Genomic DNA, 17508 nt, shown 5'->3' with positions numbered 1-17508 from the left:
ATTTGGCACGCCTGTCTCCCTGCGGATTGAAAATGGGTGCTTCCAGCGCTGGGGGCAGGCGTGGGGGAGTCGCGCAGGCGGGGAGGGGGCTGGGCAGGGGTTGGAGCGTCTATTTTTAGTGAGGGTTTTATAGAGTGGATCCCTGTGGCTTGGCTCCACACTGAAATATTGTCCTCAGCTCAATGACATAAACACAGGGCAACTTGGAGACCTTGGCGCCAGCCCTGGCCGGAGCCTGTGAATGGGCAGAACGCGATGGGAGCGAGAAGCCTACTGTAATTACAAATAAATCCGCCCCCCCCCCCTCCGCCCCCGGCTCTCCGGGCTCACTTAATACCGCAAAAAGCCTCCGCTTTTGTGTAAAGAAGATGAACTGAAGTCACTGAAAGATCCACCAAGAGGCAGCTAATGGAATAATGACTTGGGGAAGCTCAGGTTGAAAAGAAGGGGCATTCGAGAATTAATTAAACAGCAGAGGTCATCAGTGTAGATCGGGCAAAGTATGGAAGAAGGCTCCTTGGGCTCCTGGAGGGAATCCAGCGCGTTGTTCCCTCGGAGAGCATCGAGCATTCAGACCCGGCCCTGCTCCATGAGAAATTGGAACTGATAAATTGGAACCAATTAGCACAAGGTCTCAAAATGATTCTTTGGAATGTCCCATGCCAGGCTGGATGAAGCCCGTGGCTCTGGACCGCCTCAGACACGGAGCCACACTTTCCAAAGCATATTTAAATATAGCCTTGCTTCCCTCCAAATGTAATCCCAACCCTCATTTTTATCCCTGGAAGCTTCGGGGGGCGTGAGGGTGGGGGTGGGGAGTGCAGGGTGAGGTGGGATTTTCAGAGCCGCCCCCCCCCACTCCCACAACCCTGTAAACAAATAAAAGATTACACCAAATTCCATTTGAAGTTGTCAGTCCCAGAATGGAACTTTTATCCCATTATGAATTTCATGGGTGAGACCGGTCCGCCTTTGAATGCGGCTGACACCTCCATTGAAAGCCCTAATTGCAGTTGTAGGAATTGACTGCAGACACCACACTGTACACACCACGGCATTCCTGTGAAGAAAGAGCATCCTATGAGAGCAGCCCCAGGCCTCCCCTCAGGGCCGGAGGACTGTCAAGGTTTCACTTAAACTTTAAACCAAAGTTGCCCTATCAAGGGCCAGGTGCTAATTTGGGATTTTGAGGTCGGGCAGATTTGCCTTGGCTGACAGGGCTGTTACTATACTCAGGGGGCTGGCTGCAGTCAAGCTTCGGCCTCAGAGTCCACCAGGAAGGGAGGATTTCAATCCATATGGACCCCTGAAGGACTGCTTTTATTTTCAGATGAACTTCCTCTGAGCCTCAAAGTGTCCAGTGCTTGGCAGAGTGACGGAAGAGGGACGGAAGAGAGAATGGAGAAATGTGCTTTGCACCAAGCTCCTGGCCCACCGGAGTCAAGAAAGCGGCCTGCCCACAGTACTCACCCCCCCCACCCCCCCGGGGGAGGGCTTCTCGCTTCAATCTGGGTCCGATGTCCCCTGATGGGGACCAAGCTAAGGAAAGATTGCACACGGCGGAGACTGTTTACAAAGCTCTTCTACTCTTCCCAAGCTGGACACCAAAGATTTTTTTTTATTATTATGGTAAAATAGACATCATGTAAAAATCCCCATTTTAACCATTATAAATGTGCAATTCGGTGGCATCAGGTACATTCCCATTGTTGTGCCACCATCACCACCACCCATCTCCAGAACTTTCTCATCTTCCCAAACTGAAACTGTACGGGTTCAACACTCCCCATTCCCCAGGCCCCAGCCCTTGGCAGCCAGCCTGCACCTTCCAGATTCTATGAATGTGATTACTCTGAGTACCTCATAGAAGTGGAATCATACAGTCTTTATCCTTTTGTGAGTGGCTTATTTCACTAAGCACGTCTTCAAGGTTCATCCATGCTATCACACGTGTCAGGATTTCCTTCCTTCTTAAGGCTGAGTAATACTCCATTGTGCATATCTACCACATCGTGCTCATCTGCCAAACACTTGAATTGTTTCCACCTTTGGCTATGGTGAATAACACTGCTGTGAACATGAGTGTTCAAATATCTGTTCAAGTCCCTGCTTTCAGTTCTTTAAGGTATAAACCTTAGGGACATTGTTGGATCATACGGTCAATCTATATTTTATTTTTTACCACCTTGTTTGTTTTTTTTTTTTTTATGGTGGCTGCATTGTTTCCCACCAGCAGTGCACAAGGGGGGGTTCCAATTTTTCCACATCCTCATCAACACTTGCTACTTTTTTTAATAACAACCATTCTCTTGGATATGACATGGCATCTCGCTGTGCTGTTGGACACCAAAAATTTTTATTTGTTTTATGTTTGCTTTGATAGATCTCTCTTTTAAAAAAAGAGAGAAAAGAAAAGAAAAGAGAGACAAACAAGAAAACACTCTTAAATACAGAGAACAAACTGATGATTGCCAGAGGGGAGGGGGGCAAAGAGGGTGGGTAAAGTAAGTGAAGGTGGTTAAGAGTATACGGATCATGATGAGCACTGAGTACTGTGTACGGTTGTTGAATCCATTATATTTTTGTTTGTTTGTTTGTTGTTGTTTTAAAGATTTTATTTATTTATTCAACAGAGAGAGAGACAGCGAGAGTGGGAACACAAGCAGGGGGAGTGGGAGAGGGAGAAGCAGGCTTCCCGCGGAGCAGTGAGCCCGATGCGGGGCTCGATCCCAGGACCCTGGGACCATGACCTGAGCCGAAGGCAGACGCTTAACGACTGAACCACCCAGGCGTCCCGAATCCATTATATTGTACACCTGAAATAATATAATATTGTATATTAATTATACTGGAATTTTTTTTTTAAGATTTTACTTATTTATTTGACAGAGAGAGACACAGCGAGAGAGGGAACACAAGCAGGGGGAGTGGGAGAGGGAGAAGCAGACTTCCTGCGGAGCAGGGAGCCCGATGCGGGGCTCGATCCCAGGACCCTGGGATCATGACCTGAGCTGAAGGCAGACGCTTAACCATCTGAGCCACCCAGGTGCCTCTATACTGGAATTTCAAAAAATAAATAAAAATACTAAAAAAGAAATGTTCTAAAGACACATAAATATCCACCAAGTATTTTACCCTGTCTTTTCTCCAGAGGTAACCACTGTCCCCCACCTAGTGTGTATAATTCCCATTCATTATAAGCTTTACCAAGTATATTTGTATCCATTGATAATTTATACATCTTGTGGGTCACCTTGTATCTCTCCCCACTCCCACCACCACCTTCCCTACTTGTTAGTCATGTAAGGAACACCAGAAGCAGAATCCCAGATGACACAGAAAGAGGCCACAAAGAATAGACCGCAAGCTTTGGGGTTAGGCAGAGAGTTAAACTATAGTTAATGCCACTGTCTATTTGGAGTGATCTTGGTCAAGCCACCTGACCTTCCCGGGTTTTAGTGTCCTTGCTTATAAACTGAGAGGCTTTGAGGGCTAAATGAGATAACTATGATGCCCTGTACCAGGCACAGAGCAAGAAATCGTTGGTCGGAAAGAGGGGGTGATTGGTAAGAAGGAGAGGCCGAGAAGAAAGAGGTTAACATCAATTTTCTTGTGGAGCTGTTGCCCGTGCCCAGCTGTCCTTATCTTGCACTCAGTACTTGTGCAGTGGGTACTCACTCATAGTACCCACTGGCTCTTCTTGCCCACACCTTCACGCTGCCACGGGGTAGGACAGAACATGTACGGAAGTGTGAGAAAGAAATGTGACTCCATGTACTCTTTGCTAAAACGTTGATTGAAGTCATGGGGAGGGAGGGTCTCCCTTAGACCTTCCCTCTGGCTGGAGGGCAGCAGAGACCCGAGGAAAGGAAGGAGGGAGGGAGGACTAGAGTGTTCTGCCAAGTCACCCTACTTGGGGGAGGACATTCAGCTCAGGCCCTGAGCCTGGCTACGGAAACTGTAATCCAATACCTTAATCCATTTCTTCTTCAAAGCGTTGGCCTTTGTGCCCGGTGGACAGAACGCGAGTGATGTTGCACCGCCCTGAGAAGCTCGTGCACTGGGCTGTGTCATTCAGGCTGAGAAAAGAATACCCAGAGGGGTGCGTCTGACTTGGTTATCTGGACAGTTGTGCCTAAGGAATGGCAGCTTAGAGCACCTAAGGATGTTTACGGAATTGGGCCTACTCAGTGCTGCCAGTGAACTGAATCATGAGCCAATCACCCTGAGTGAGCGGAGTGGGCCACACGGTGTGCCAGGCTCTTTGACCACACAAAGAGGAATCGCCCACCAAAGGGAGCCTGGTCTTCAGAGAGATTGGGGCTCTTCTGCCCTTTTGGAAATGGCTTCTGAATCCACCTCTTCAAGAAGACAGCAGGTCCTGGGAGCTGGAGGGTGGAAGGGAGAGAAAATCATTCCAACAAGGACTGGATTCTGGGGTCTCAGGGATGGGGGTGGGGATTCCACCACCTTCCTTTCCTCAGGCAGGGGCTGAGTTTAGTCTGATGTGTCACAGCAGCTGTGCCTCCCCAGAATGAGCCCGGATCATTCGCCTACTCACCGACCCCCACCCAAGCTGCAGCTTCCTGGGAGAGAGCCAACCCCTCTTCACCACCCCCCCACCTCTTGCCCTGGCTTGCTTCTGCTGCCAAAGTCGGCGGACCTTGAGGTAGAGAGCTGCTAATTTGTGAGGATTCAGGCTGCCGAAGGGGACTGGTGTACAACAACCAGGCATCTCTTTTGGTCAAATGGGTGTTTTTATTTTCCAGATACCTCTGAGGGATCTGATTTCTAAGAAAAGATCAAATATTATAAGCTATCGCTGTCTGGATTTGCTGCATCAGTTAAGAGATGGGCATAGTTTTAACCACCATGGTTTCCCTCCACCCGCTACCTGCATCCATGACAGTCCCCAAAGGCAGTTAAACAAGTTCAGGGATTCCTTCATTCACTAGGCACCTACTGTGTACACTACTAGGCACTGTATGCGATGCCAACGCTGTAGACAAGCACAGAATGAGACACTGGAAATGCGGAGGTGGATTCCATAAAGAGCTTGCTGTCTAGCGGTCGAGAGAGACAACTGCCCGGAATGCATCCGTCAGGCAGAGGAAGGTCCAGAATGTGGTAGCATTTGAGAGGAGGGAGCAATTCCACCCAGACGGAATGCAGAATGGAAGAGGTGATGTTTAAGCAGAATTTAGAAAGTTGCAAATGATTTTGCAAAAGGGAGAGAGTGAGTAGAGCGAACACACCACAGGGAGGAAGAGCAGGCTCTGTGTAGAGACCTCTAAGCAGTTCCAGACAAGCTAAATATAAGGTGAAGAGCCAAGAGTGGAAAGAGGCGATGGGGAAAGGTAGGTGGGAGTCACACTGGCAAAGCCATCCAATATCATAACTTCATCTTGAGAGTGACCAGGAGACTCCGTACAGGTTTTGAACCAATTATAAATAATTCCCTTTCTATATACACGTTTATTTTAGCCTGTTTCTCCTTCAGGAGTACTACTAAGCTTTGGAGAGAAATGAGGATGTTTCAGGGCACGTCAGTAGGAGCTCTCTTGCCTTGGGCCGGCCAGTATTACCTGCAAGCCCTCTTTCTCAGTGGCCAATTTAGTTCCCTTTAGTGAGAGATGAGGGCTTCACGTAGGACCCCAATAGCTGTGGGATGAGGAAGAACTGCTATCAGGGACGAGTCAGAGGCCACACCAAACCCCCACCCCACAACCAACGACAACCCCGTAGTCCTTAAGAGAGGACAAGTGCCGCAAGGCTTGCCTGGCTGTCAAAATATTTAGAAGCACATTGAAATCACCCACCGATAATAAGACTACCTCAGAAGTCACCATGCATGCCTTGGAAGAGGCCTAAGCCATAAACATTGAGTCTCAAATGTGGCTGCCTATGCTCCTGAGCTAGAGCCTTGAAAGAAAAGCAGAGTTCTGTAAAATGTGATCTGCCAGGATTTTCTTACCCCCATGGCATGATAATTACGATGCCTCTTATTACATTTAAAGGCTCATCTGTGGTGACTCAAATCCTAGAGGAGGCGAGGGAGGCAGCTTTGCATTTTTCTCAATGTATTTTGCTGAACCACTGCAATCATTCACTTTTGAAACAATGCAAAGTGAAAATGAGTTTGGAACCACAACCTTGCCTCATTACTGGCCCACCCCCTCCCTGCCACCTCCAGGCACTTCAGGGGCCCTTCTCCCAGCATTTTAAGGATTATCTTTGCGAGTTTAATCAAGCTTTACATTAACTAGTTAACATGGTTAAGCCTTTGTGTGAGGAAAGAAACACTTGTCTGAAATTGTAGTGCACTGGATTCGGTGCGTGGGGAGGGGACCAAGGGGCCTCTTGTCCCTCACCTTATCCATTCTCTTTCTCTACCATGGTGGAAAAAAAAAAAAACTTTTTAAAATTTATATATAAAGAACATAGACTAGTTTTTTCTAAAAATCCTACAAATAATAAACCAGACCCTAGAAAAATCCTGTGGTGAAACACGATTATACCCACCACCCGTACTGGTGAAGAACTAATCGCTGTTATATTTACTTTTATTTGTATTTCAACTAGTACATTTTCTTATGAATTTAATTTACTATGCAAAAGAAAAGACTGGAAAATTGTTGTGGTTGGACGGGCGAGGGGGGGCAGTGGGGGGGGGATGCCTGATGAGTTAGAGGGACGGTAAGGAACGCCTTCTAAAAATTTAAGGTGCTTGTTTATCTAACTTTGAAGCTGCTTTCATTTTCTGAAGGTATGTTTTGTGAATTACAATAACGAAATGCCGTGATTTTTTTTCTCCCTCAATTGAAGACATTTTTTAAATGAAGCTGGGTAAAGACACTAAGGTGAAACCTTAGATATAAGAAAAATAAAAGCAGTTGGGGGTTTCTGAGACATTATTTGTCTTGAAAGTGATGTGGAGAAGCTTGATCAAAAGCCTCGTTTTACTACAGTCATGCTCCATTATGGAGGGTGGGACCATGGGCAGGGTGGGGGAGGGGATAATGAAATGAGCCCTTGCCCAGACTTGACCAGGTTGCCAAAAGTCACTGCCCAAAGTAAATCTCCCTAGCCTGCTGGTGCCCACGACCTCTGAGGTAAGTCAAATATGGATTCAGATCAAGAGAACAGTAATAGGCCAACAAAGATCAGTCCCTTTAGGAAGTCCCCTGTGTCCACACCTCCGACCTAAAATGCCTCTCTCCGCCTTCTTAGCTGATCTTTAAGTCAAAGAATGTGGCCCTGGGAAGTTTCCTCCCCTCCCTGGACCCAATTTCCATATCTATAAAACGGGGAGATAATTATCCCTTCTCCAGAAGCTCCCGGATGATGTAGATAAGGTAATTCTTGCAGGGCAGGTGGTGAATTCCCAGCCCACGTTAAACTTGTCTTCTTGTTTCTAAGTCTAGCAACTAGAACAGAAAGCCACTCATGCACTTGTTTGGCAACCCCATCCTCCAAACCCTCAACTCAGGTGACTGACTTCCGGTCCCCAGCCCCCACCCCAAACTCATTCCAGACTGCAGAGTTTTGATCCAGCATGAGATTGGTTTTTGACGCATTTTAGGTTTTGTTTTCTTTCTCAGCCCAGTGGTGGGTTTTGACGTGGGTATCATTTTATTTTGAAAGCAGTCTGGTTTCTCTGTGGATGCCTAAGACGGGAAATTAAAGTGTCATGAAACCGTGTTTGTCACATATTTCTAGGCATGCACCCAACACACTCCCCTGCACACGAAACCTCCTCAAGCGGGCTTCTTCCTCACCTTGCAATCCTACAGGAGCGTTGAACCAGTTAACAAACCTGAAACAAAGATGGGCTAAGAATACAGGTTGGCCCCGCCCTGCAAACCATGTGCTGGCTTCAAAACTCTACTCAACATGAAGAACTTTCAACACCATCTCCAGCCTAATGGTTACTTGGGGGCAAGTTATTTCCTCTAAATGCACAGGTTTTAATCTTTTGTTGATTTTTCCTTAAATACGAAAATAATGAGTGCTCTACTCTTTTTTTAAGATTTACTTAAAGATAATGTAAAGTAAAAAGTGATTTTCTCTCCCCTCTTCACCCCACCCACTTATCTTATTCTTTAGGGCTGATCGTTACAAGTAATAATTTATAATCATATTTTTAGGAATTTTTCCATGCACATAAAATAATCCCTGCAGAGATTAAAAGCAAAGTTTCAAGGGCTGAACAGCCTAGATTTCAGTCAGAATCAAGTTTTGTTTTGTTGTTTTGTTTTTAATAGGGGCTGTCTTACAATATTGAGGACCTATAATCAGCATATTAATATGGTTCCCCAGATTTCTTTCAAGGATTTCTACACCTAGGTTTAAGTTTGAATTAGATTTCAAAGTGCTTAAGACCCTCAGGGGTCCACCACACAAGGGCCCCCTGGTCTTCCAGCCTCTAGAGCTCAAGCCCTAACACAGCACTGCCAACTTGTCTACAGGATTCGGATTATGTTGTCTGCTCCTTCCATTGCCCAAAATGTGATGTAGCCAGTGCCCCTTCCTCAACCCTCTAGCCTACGACTTCCTATTGGACACATCAAATTTCCTGGGAAGCCTTTTCGGATCCCCCCCCAACCCTACCCCAACATTCCATGCTTCATCATGGCAATAGACATCCTAAATTGTAATCCTTGGCTTGTTTTCCCTCTTTTCCCCAGTAGTTATTGGGCTCCTCAAGAGAAGGGACTCCATGTATTCCTTGGCAAACAGAGTGTCTGGAATCAGCGTACATGGTTGATGAATAGATGGATGTATGACTGATGGGTGACAGGAGTTGGTCACAGTGAGTCCTTTCCAAGGCTGCACCATAGTTGGAGGGCGAGGAGACAGAGTTAGGGGCTAGGAAAAAATTTCAGAGATGTGGTAATGTTGCATTAGGTGGATTCAGTAGCTGGAACCTGCGAGTCACCCCACCCACCTGAGATGGGGTAAGGTGGTTTTTCACTTTATTTTCTACTCCACTGAGCTCCTGTCTCCTTGTTATCTGGAGTCTTTGAGGGGATAAGGCAGACTAGACTATATTATCTCAATAAATACCTATCTGAGGCAGCAGGATGAGAGGATGTGGGGGAAATGTGAGCCTAGGCTGCAATGGGTGCTTGTGTGTTTGGGGGAAGGAGGGGGCTGTGTGTGAAGTCCTCATGGCAGGTGGCTAAGGAGGACTGTCTCCAGAAACATTTACCACCCACGTGGCAAAGGGAGGGGCGGGAGGGTGCGTGAGTGGTGTACCTCCGTGGGAGGAGGGGCGGGTGTGCACCCTGGTGTGCTTGCATTTACCATTCCTCGATGTGTTGTTGGGGGTGCAGAGGGGCAGGGGGGTATGCCCCTCAACAAGTGTCTCAGTAACTGCACAAGTGTGCAGCCATCAGGGTGAGTGGTGGGCAGTGGGAACAGGTCCCCAAGTGTGTAGAGTTTAAATTTCTAGTAACTTGGTGACAGTTGTCTTTTCAGGGAACAGCCCCTCCCTCATTTTGGAGAATCCTTTCCCACGCTAACAATACTGTAGCTGTGGCATTCTGTTCATCTTCCTTTTGAGATACTGGGTCACACATGGTCGAGCCCACAAGTCAGAATCAAGTTTTGTTTAAATTTATTGAGAGAGAGAGAGAGAGAGAGTGTGTGTGTGTGTGTGTGTGTGTGCACACGAGCCGATGTTTAAGACAGTTGGCTGGAGAGAGAGGGACTGCAGAAAACTTTCCTTTCCAGAAGAAAACCTCCAGTCCACCCTAGCCCCAGCCTCCAGCCGAGGAAAGGCAGCAGGAAGCAGGAGAGCTGAGGGCCAAGCGCAGAGGCAGCATGGGCCTCTAGGAAAGGGCCGAAGATCAGCCTGCCTGCGTCGCGCCCCCCCACCCCCAGGCCCCCCACATCAGGGCAGGCTAAACATGAGGAGGCTTCTGTCTCCATGGCTGGAAGAGAGGCGCCCTCGTTAAAACTCAGATAAACAGTTTATCAGGAGATGAATGAGCCACTGGGCTCCAGAGTCGTCTCCCCTTCCCCAGCGTGGAGCCGGCTGGGGAGGGGGCCCGCAGGCGCCCGGGGAGCCAGACCTGGGAAGGGAAGGGGCCGTCTGCTGGAACAAGCTAGCCAAGCGCCTTTCCTCCTTTGGTCTGTACTCCTTTGGTCTGTAGCTTTGTCTCTATTCCTGGAAATTCATTTCACGTTTATTTACCCATTTTCCCAGCCCACGACGTGGAGTTATGTCCCTTCCTTTCTCTTTCTCTCCTCCGTTCCCCCCCTGTCCCCCCATCCCCGTGCTGTGCCAGTTAGAACTTCACTGTTAGAATCCCATCACCAATTGGACATGCCAAAAATTAGAATATCGTGTGAAGCGGAAGGGGTCCCATCCTGGCTGTGAGTCGCGAACTGGCTGGGGCTCCCCCAGCCCCTGGGAGGCATGGGGAGTCCACCACCCTGACTTTGGGAGCTCACATTCTTCCGGCAGTCAGGAGAGGAAAGTGACAAGACTTGTGGCTGATTTTTTTCCTCACTTTGCAAAGTTGGGTCAAGTCCAAAAATGCCATTTTGGGTCTCACTAAAAAAAGCCCATCAAATTTGACATTTATGGGACCCATGAGACAAGAATCAGAGGGTGATGATTTTCATATGCCTGGGATGATGCCAGGCCTAAAAACTGGCCGCTCTCCTGTCATCTTTATGATACTTCATGGTCCCCCCGCCTCTCGGTGTCAAGGAGCCCCAGAGAGGTAAAATGACTTGCCCAAGGTCACAAAGCTGGTCGGTTGCAGGTTTTTTGACCTCAAGCCCCGTGTCTTTCGCAGATCACCCGAAGCTGCCTCAGGTCTGTGTTTTCAGGGCCAAAGAACCAAGAAGACTGTTGAATTGTTCTTAGGACCGTGCTTAGAATCAGCTGGAAATAAGAAAGATGCATAAAAGCACCCTTGGGGTCCTCCTGCCCTGACCTGGAGATGCTGAAGCACTAGGAGTGTTCAGAGGAGCACTTGGGTTTTCCTTGCCCAGAGCGTTTTGCAGCCACAGACATCATGGGATACAAATAGCCAAAAATGGACCTACGCTCCTGATTCACTAGACTCTTCCTATGTGGCTGCCTGGGTCCCTAGCCAATCCCTACAAAAGTCCAAACACCTCCCAGGGCTAGGGCCTGATCAGAAAGCTGAGCGTATAGCCATCCCTCTCCCTACAGGTCCATCTCCCTCCCCACAGCTTCCTTTTGAAGAAATACAACCCTCTTTGTCCAGCTTGTCAAGCTCCTTTTTCAATAGAGCCTCAAAAGCATTGAAATAGGTTGGCTGTGGAGTCCCCCAAGAATTTCCAGTCTCCGCCCCACCCCCAAACTCCTGAAGGCCAGCAGTCACTCAGAACAGCTAAGTTGCATGCGCTAAGTGGACAGAAAGCAGGCCCAAAGGTGCTGGAGTTATTTCCACAACATCCCCAGTAGCTTCCAGCCTCTCTGGCCCAAACCTGTGATGGTTGGTCAGTTGAGGGCAGTGGGATGCCCTGACGAGCTAGCATTTGTTGAAAGAATATTGTCCACTATACACTCTGCCCCAGGTGCTGGGCTAAGCTAGACATTCTCTACCTCCTCTACACAGTACAAGTCTGAGAGGTGCACGTCATCCCCACTTTACAGATGAGGACCTGGAAGTTTGGAGGTCAGATGCCTATGCTGAGAAGGTAACACACCTGGTGAAAGGCAGGGCCAGCATTCCAACCTGAGACCCACCTGGTCCACAGGTTGTCTTGGTATTGAGTTTCCCGGTTTATGCCATTTCCTCCTCCACTCCCCCCACGCCCCAGATCCCCTGTCTGTCCCTGAATCATGCAGATTCAAATTCTATGTCTCAAATCTCCTCCTCTCACTACTCAGATATATTTATCCCTTTTCCTCATCAAGCCCAGAGAAAGCTCAGCTCTACCATTAAAGTTTTAAGTACGGCTGAGTCTTTGAAAACAACACCCCCCAGATTCACTCTGTATCTAAGTGCATGGGTTACCCCGGTGCAGCAGAGAGTACGGGACTGCAAGCCCCCAAAGTGGGGCATTTCGGAACCCCACAGTGAAAGAGGCTAAATGTAGTTTGAAAACACTACAGTTTGTATTCTAATTCTTTTGGGTTTTTTTTTTTTTTTTGGTCATCATAATATATTACAAAATTTCAAACAACAAAGGATGACATGGAATTGTAATATTTATCAAAAGTGGGTTTGGGTTTTAAAAGTTGTGAAACACTGTCTTACAGTCTTATCGGAATTTATAGATTTTTTTCCCACACTTTTTGAATGTTTTCTTCATATGCTTGTCCTACCCCGCTCAAGTGGACTGCAAAAGTCTAGGAGGGTGGCCATCGGCCGTGAGTTTCTCTCTTTTGTGTTTCTCCCCATAGTCTTTACCCAGTGGACACTCTATAACCAGGTCATCCAACCTATTGTCTAACATGGTTTGTTTTTCATTCCTGAGGGAACTTTTTTGCTGTTCAGTCAAACCCAACCTAAATAAAGGACTGAAGGAAATGGGTTGGTTTTCAAACAAAAATAGGTGATCTGAGGAGAGGAGATGGATGAAACAGAAAATAGCACAATAAAACGTCACTAAATTGGAACCTACCACTTCAGGGAGACTGAACCAGAACTTAGCTTTTGAACTCTTCACTGAAAAATTATTTAACCAGTTAAAATTCACAGCAGTGACAAAATCACTCTGGCGACCATTCCATCTTCCTAAGAAAACAAAGCAACGCCAAGCACCCATATTGCACGCCAGAAAGAAAGGGATATGCTCTAAGAGCTTCCTAAGCACTAGCTTCTAATCCTACCATCATTTCCCAATCAAATCAATTCAAACAACCAATGGGTTGTTCTTATCTCCAGTTCATGCGTCATTGTGTGTGTGTGTGTGTGTGTTTGCTGGCTCGAAAGTTTAAGAATGTTTAAGAAAATGTTTTCAGCTGAAACTGGCCATCCCTCCCAACTGCTGAAGTTTTGCAGAAAGACTGTTCGGTGAAACAAAGTGTGTTTTCTTCCTTAGACGGATGATAAATTCATGGGGGGGGGCGGGGCACAGACAACACAAGTTGAAAGGAAAAAACAGATCTTTGGGGAAAGTAGAGTGATTTGGGCTGTCACAATGAGACCTCCTAACTCCACTCCGCGGAATGCTGGTGAACACTTGAGTCATCTACTCCAACTCCTTCTTCTCCAGCTTTTTCCAGACTCCAATCACATCCACCACAAAGGAAACCAAGTTTGAGTTTTAAAGCTTAGATTGAGGGGCGCCTGGGTGGTTCAGTCGTTAAGCGTCTGCCTTCAGCTCAGGTCATGATCCCAGGGTCCTGGGATCGAGCCCTGCCTGGGGCTCCCTGCTCGGTGGGAAGCCTGCTTCTCCCTCTCCCACTCCCCCTGCTTGTGTTCCCTCTCTCGCTGTGTCTCTGTCTGTCAAATAAATAAATAAAATCTAAAAAGAAAAAAAAGCTTAGATTCAGTTCTTCATCCAAGGGAAAATTACCTAGAAGTGTCATTTCAACATCCGTCTCCCATCACACTGCTTTAGGAAGAGAAAGCATCATGCAGGTTTATTTAGAATCATAGAAAGGTAGGGCTGGAAGAGGAATGCAGCTGTGTCACTAACCAGAAAGTGAGGAATATGGTGCCACAAAAGTGACTTGTCCGGGGTGAACGTATGAGGGCAGACCCCAGCCAGGACTCAGGCCCCCTACTGCCAGTTCACCTTTCTTTTTTAGGTCTCCACTCTTGTCCACTGAGGCCGACTTAGCGGAAGCAGGAGGTGCAGTATATATGACATTTGGGGGCTTCCGGAGGAATCTCAGGAAGTTTACACTGAGGGCCTGGAGAGCTTGGAGAGAACAGACGGAACCAGAACAGACCCAGCAGCGCGCGCGCGCGCACGCAAACACACGCACACACGCACGCACACACAATGACACGGACACAGAAGCAGAAGCTGAGCTGGGCAGGGTGGACAGCCGAGGAACCCACCTCGCAGGGCCGCCCCCGCCAGCGCCGGGTGCAGGACTTGCTGGGCGCCAGCAGAGGGCGCGCCGCCCCCAGGGAGCCGAGCAGCAGCCGCGCGGAACTCGGCAGGCTAGGGGAGCCGCAGGCGAGCCGGACGCGCCCCTGCAGCTCGGCCACTCAGGGTGCAGGACCCGGCCAAGGAGGAGGAGGAGGGTGAGGAGCGGACCCCCCTCGTGGGCCCGAGTAACAGACGTGCAGGAGTGCTTCCTAGGAATTACATCACGCTGCGCAACGCTGCGGCTCTCGGACTCCTCCTGCTCAGTGTGTGTGTGTCTGTGTGTGTCTGTGTGTGTCTGTGGTGTGTGTGTGTGTCTGTGGTGTGTGTGTGTGTGTGTGTGTGTGTGTGTGTGTGTGTGTACGGGCTGGGGGGAGGGGACTTAGACCAAGCTTGGGAGAGAGGAAGGCGAGACGCGCCCGGGGGAAAAATCTCCATGCACATGGAGAAATTCCTTGCGCCGGACTGCACGGAGAAACGAGCCCCCAGCACCTCCCCGCTGCTCCCCTCCCCGTGCAAAGCACCCAGCTAGTGAGAACCCTCACAGCCCCACCTCGAGCACCCCCCAAAACCGGCCCTGCACCCTCCAGCCCGGCTCCAGCGCCGCCGCGAGCTTTCCCCAGGACTGGCCCTGGCGGGGCGCCTAGAGCCCCAGTTGCATTGCTCCAGGAGAAAGGAGGGGGGCGGTGCATTTTGCAGGAGGAGGAGAAGGGGGGTGGGTGGTGGGGGAGAGAGAAAATTGCGCGGAGACCTGCCAAGCGCCACCGCCGCCGCCACCGCCGCTGCCGCCGCCGCCGCCGCCGCCGCCGCCGCCTGTGAGCTCCGGCGGGCAGCCGGACTGTCGGCTTCCCGGGGCATCTGGGTCCGGCGGGGCACAGCCCTGGGCGCTGCCGAAGCCGCCGCCGCGGCGAGTGCAGGCGGCTTCCCCCCGGAGCCTGTGCCGCTCCAGCTCCTCGGGGGTGGAGAAGTGGGGGGTGGGGTTGTTGTTTGGGGGGAAGAAGGGGGAGGGGGCAACGCCGAGAGAGTCAGTGGTTTCCATGGTGATGGAGCTGAAAGTGCAGGAAATTTAAAGGCTTGGACCCTGCGAGACAGACAAACCGGTGCCAACGTGCGCGGACGCCGCCGCCGCCGCCGCCGCTGGAGTCCGCCGGGCAGAGCCGGCCGCGGAGCCCCGAGCAGGCGGAGGGAAGTGCCCCTAGGACCCGCTGGGCCAGCGGCGCTGCACAGAGCGGCAGGACGACGAGCAGCGAGAGGAGGAGGAGGGGAGAGCGGCTCGTCCACGCGCCCTGCACCGCCGCCGGCCCGGGAAGGCAGCGAGGAGCCGGCGCCCCCCGCGCCCGCCGTCGCCCTGGAGTAATTTCGGATGCCCCGCCGCGGCCGCCTGCCCGAATAGACCCGGGAGAGGAGTTGCGGCCAACTTGTGTGCCTTCTTTCCGCCCCGGTGGGAGCCGGCGCTGCGCGAAGGGCTCTCCCGGCGACTCATGCTGCCGGCCCTGCGCCTGCCCAGCCTCGGGTGAGCCGCCTCCGGAGAGACGGGGGAGCGCGGCGGCGCCGCGGGCTCGGCGTGCTCTCCTCCGGGGACGCGGGACGAAGCAGCAGCCCCGGGCGCGCGCCGGAGGCATGGAGCGCTGCCCCAGCCTGGGGGTCACCCTCTACGCCCTGGTGGTGGTCCTGGGGCTGCGGGCGGCACCGGCCGGAGGCCAGCACTATCTCCACATCCGCCCGGCTCCCAGCGACAACCTGCCCCTGGTGGACCTCATCGAACACCCGGACCCTATCTTTGACCCCAAAGAGAAGGATCTGAACGAGACGCTGTTGCGCTCGCTGCTCGGGGGCCACTACGACCCGGGCTTCATGGCCACCTCGCCCCCCGAGGACCGGCCCGGCGGGGGCGGGGGGGCGGCCGGGGGCGCCGAGGACCTGGCCGAGCTGGACCAGCTGCTGCGGCAGCGGCCGTCGGGGGCCATGCCGAGCGAGATCAAAGGGCTGGAGTTCTCCGAGGGCTTGGCCCCGGGCAAGAAGCAGCGCCTGAGCAAGAAGCTGCGGAGGAAGTTACAGATGTGGCTGTGGTCGCAGACCTTCTGCCCGGTGTTGTACGCGTGGAACGACCTGGGCAGCCGCTTTTGGCCGCGCTACGTGAAGGTGGGCAGCTGCTTCAGTAAGCGCTCGTGCTCCGTGCCCGAGGGCATGGTGTGCAAGCCGTCCAAGTCCGTGCACCTCACGGTGCTGCGGTGGCGCTGTCAGCGGCGCGGGGGCCAGCGCTGCGGCTGGATTCCCATCCAGTACCCCATCATTTCCGAGTGCAAGTGCTCATGCTAGAACTCGGGGTCCCCTTCCCGCACCCGGACAATTGATGGAACCCCACCGACGCCCTCCCCCCCCCCCCCCCGCACCGTCTCCAACCAGTTCCACCACCCTCTCGCGAGGGGATTCAATGAACTTTTTTTTTTTTTTTTCTGGCTACAGAGACCTAGCTTTCTGGTTCATGTAATGCACTGTTTAACTGTGTAGGAATGTATATGTGTGTGTATATACGGTCCCAGTTTTAATTTACTTATTAAAAGGTCAGTATTATACGTTAAAAGTTACCGGCTTCTACTGTATTTTTAAAAAAAAAATAGCAAAAGGAAAAAAAAGAACAGAGCAAAGAGAGACTTATTCTGGTTGTCGCTAATAATGTTAACCTGCTATTTATATTCCAGTGCCCTTCGCATGGCGAAGCAGGGGGGAAAAGTTATTTTTTCTTAAAGTACAAAGAGAGGGGAGAACTTTTGTAGAAGGACTTTTAAAAAGCTATTTTCCATTCTTCGGAAAGTGTTTTGGTTTTCCTTGGACCTCGAAGAAGCTATAGAGTTCAATGTTATTTTACAGTTATTGTAAATATAGAGAACAAATGGAATGACTAATCATTGTAAATTAAGAGTATCTGCTATTTATTCTTTATAATATCCCGTGTAGTAAATGAGAAAGAAGTGCAGAGCAGGATTAAAGAAAACCACTAAAATCGACTGCGCTCGACACTGCGATTCTCTGTGTTGGTGATTGATGGGGGGTGTGGGGGCTGGAGGGGGCGGGTAGGGGTGCCGCTGTGCTTACGATGCCTGTTGGGAGAAGGGGCTCATCCCCTCTTCTGGTGTGATGGAGGTGACCGCTCAGTTTTTCATTGGGGGGGGCGGGTTATTCTCAAACCCCTCACTCGAGCATCACGTGGCCTCCGCCCAGTCTCCCAGCTTTTTCTCCCTATGTCACCGAAGCTCGGGCCCGTCCTGACCTCGACACCCAGCCGGCCCCCTGGAGCTGACCCCAGGCTGGGCCGAGGGGCGGGGGGGTGGGGGGGGAGGGTGGGCGGCCGCTTTGTCCTGCCTGACAGGCCCTTCACAATGGGGACACGTGTCTTTCACACCTACCCTGGGGGCGGAGTGCCGCTGAAACTTGACCCCCGAGGAATGGGGGGGGAGAGATCAGAGCGCGCCCACC

General features: G+C 50.8%; 1 protein-coding gene and 1 long non-coding RNA gene across 2 annotated transcripts in view; one reads left to right on the top strand and one right to left on the bottom strand.

Moving 5' to 3' along the window:
• Positions 1 to 2485: 2485 nt before the first annotated feature.
• LOC144381014 (uncharacterized) overlaps positions 2486 to 17508 on the bottom strand; it is a 93155-nt gene continuing 78132 nt past the window's right edge. Inside the window, exons 3-4 of the long non-coding RNA XR_013445412.1 lie at positions 3973 to 4388; positions 2486 to 2816 (exon numbers count right to left, since the gene is read on the bottom strand). This is a non-coding gene — a long non-coding RNA (uncharacterized LOC144381014). The remainder of the gene's footprint in view (positions 2817 to 3972; positions 4389 to 17508) is intronic.
• NOG (noggin) lies at positions 15052 to 17034 on the top strand. Its single transcript, XM_036106165.2, has one exon. The coding sequence runs from the start codon at positions 15652 to 15654 to the stop codon at positions 16348 to 16350; it is 699 nt and encodes a 232-aa protein (XP_035962058.1). The 5' UTR covers positions 15052 to 15651; the 3' UTR covers positions 16351 to 17034.

This window comes from Halichoerus grypus, chromosome 2 (assembly GCF_964656455.1).
Source record: "Halichoerus grypus chromosome 2, mHalGry1.hap1.1, whole genome shotgun sequence".
Taxonomy (NCBI): Eukaryota; Metazoa; Chordata; class Mammalia; order Carnivora; family Phocidae; genus Halichoerus; species Halichoerus grypus.
The sequence above is the reverse complement of the archived record's forward strand: the minus strand, read 5'-3'. Positions and strand labels throughout refer to the sequence as shown.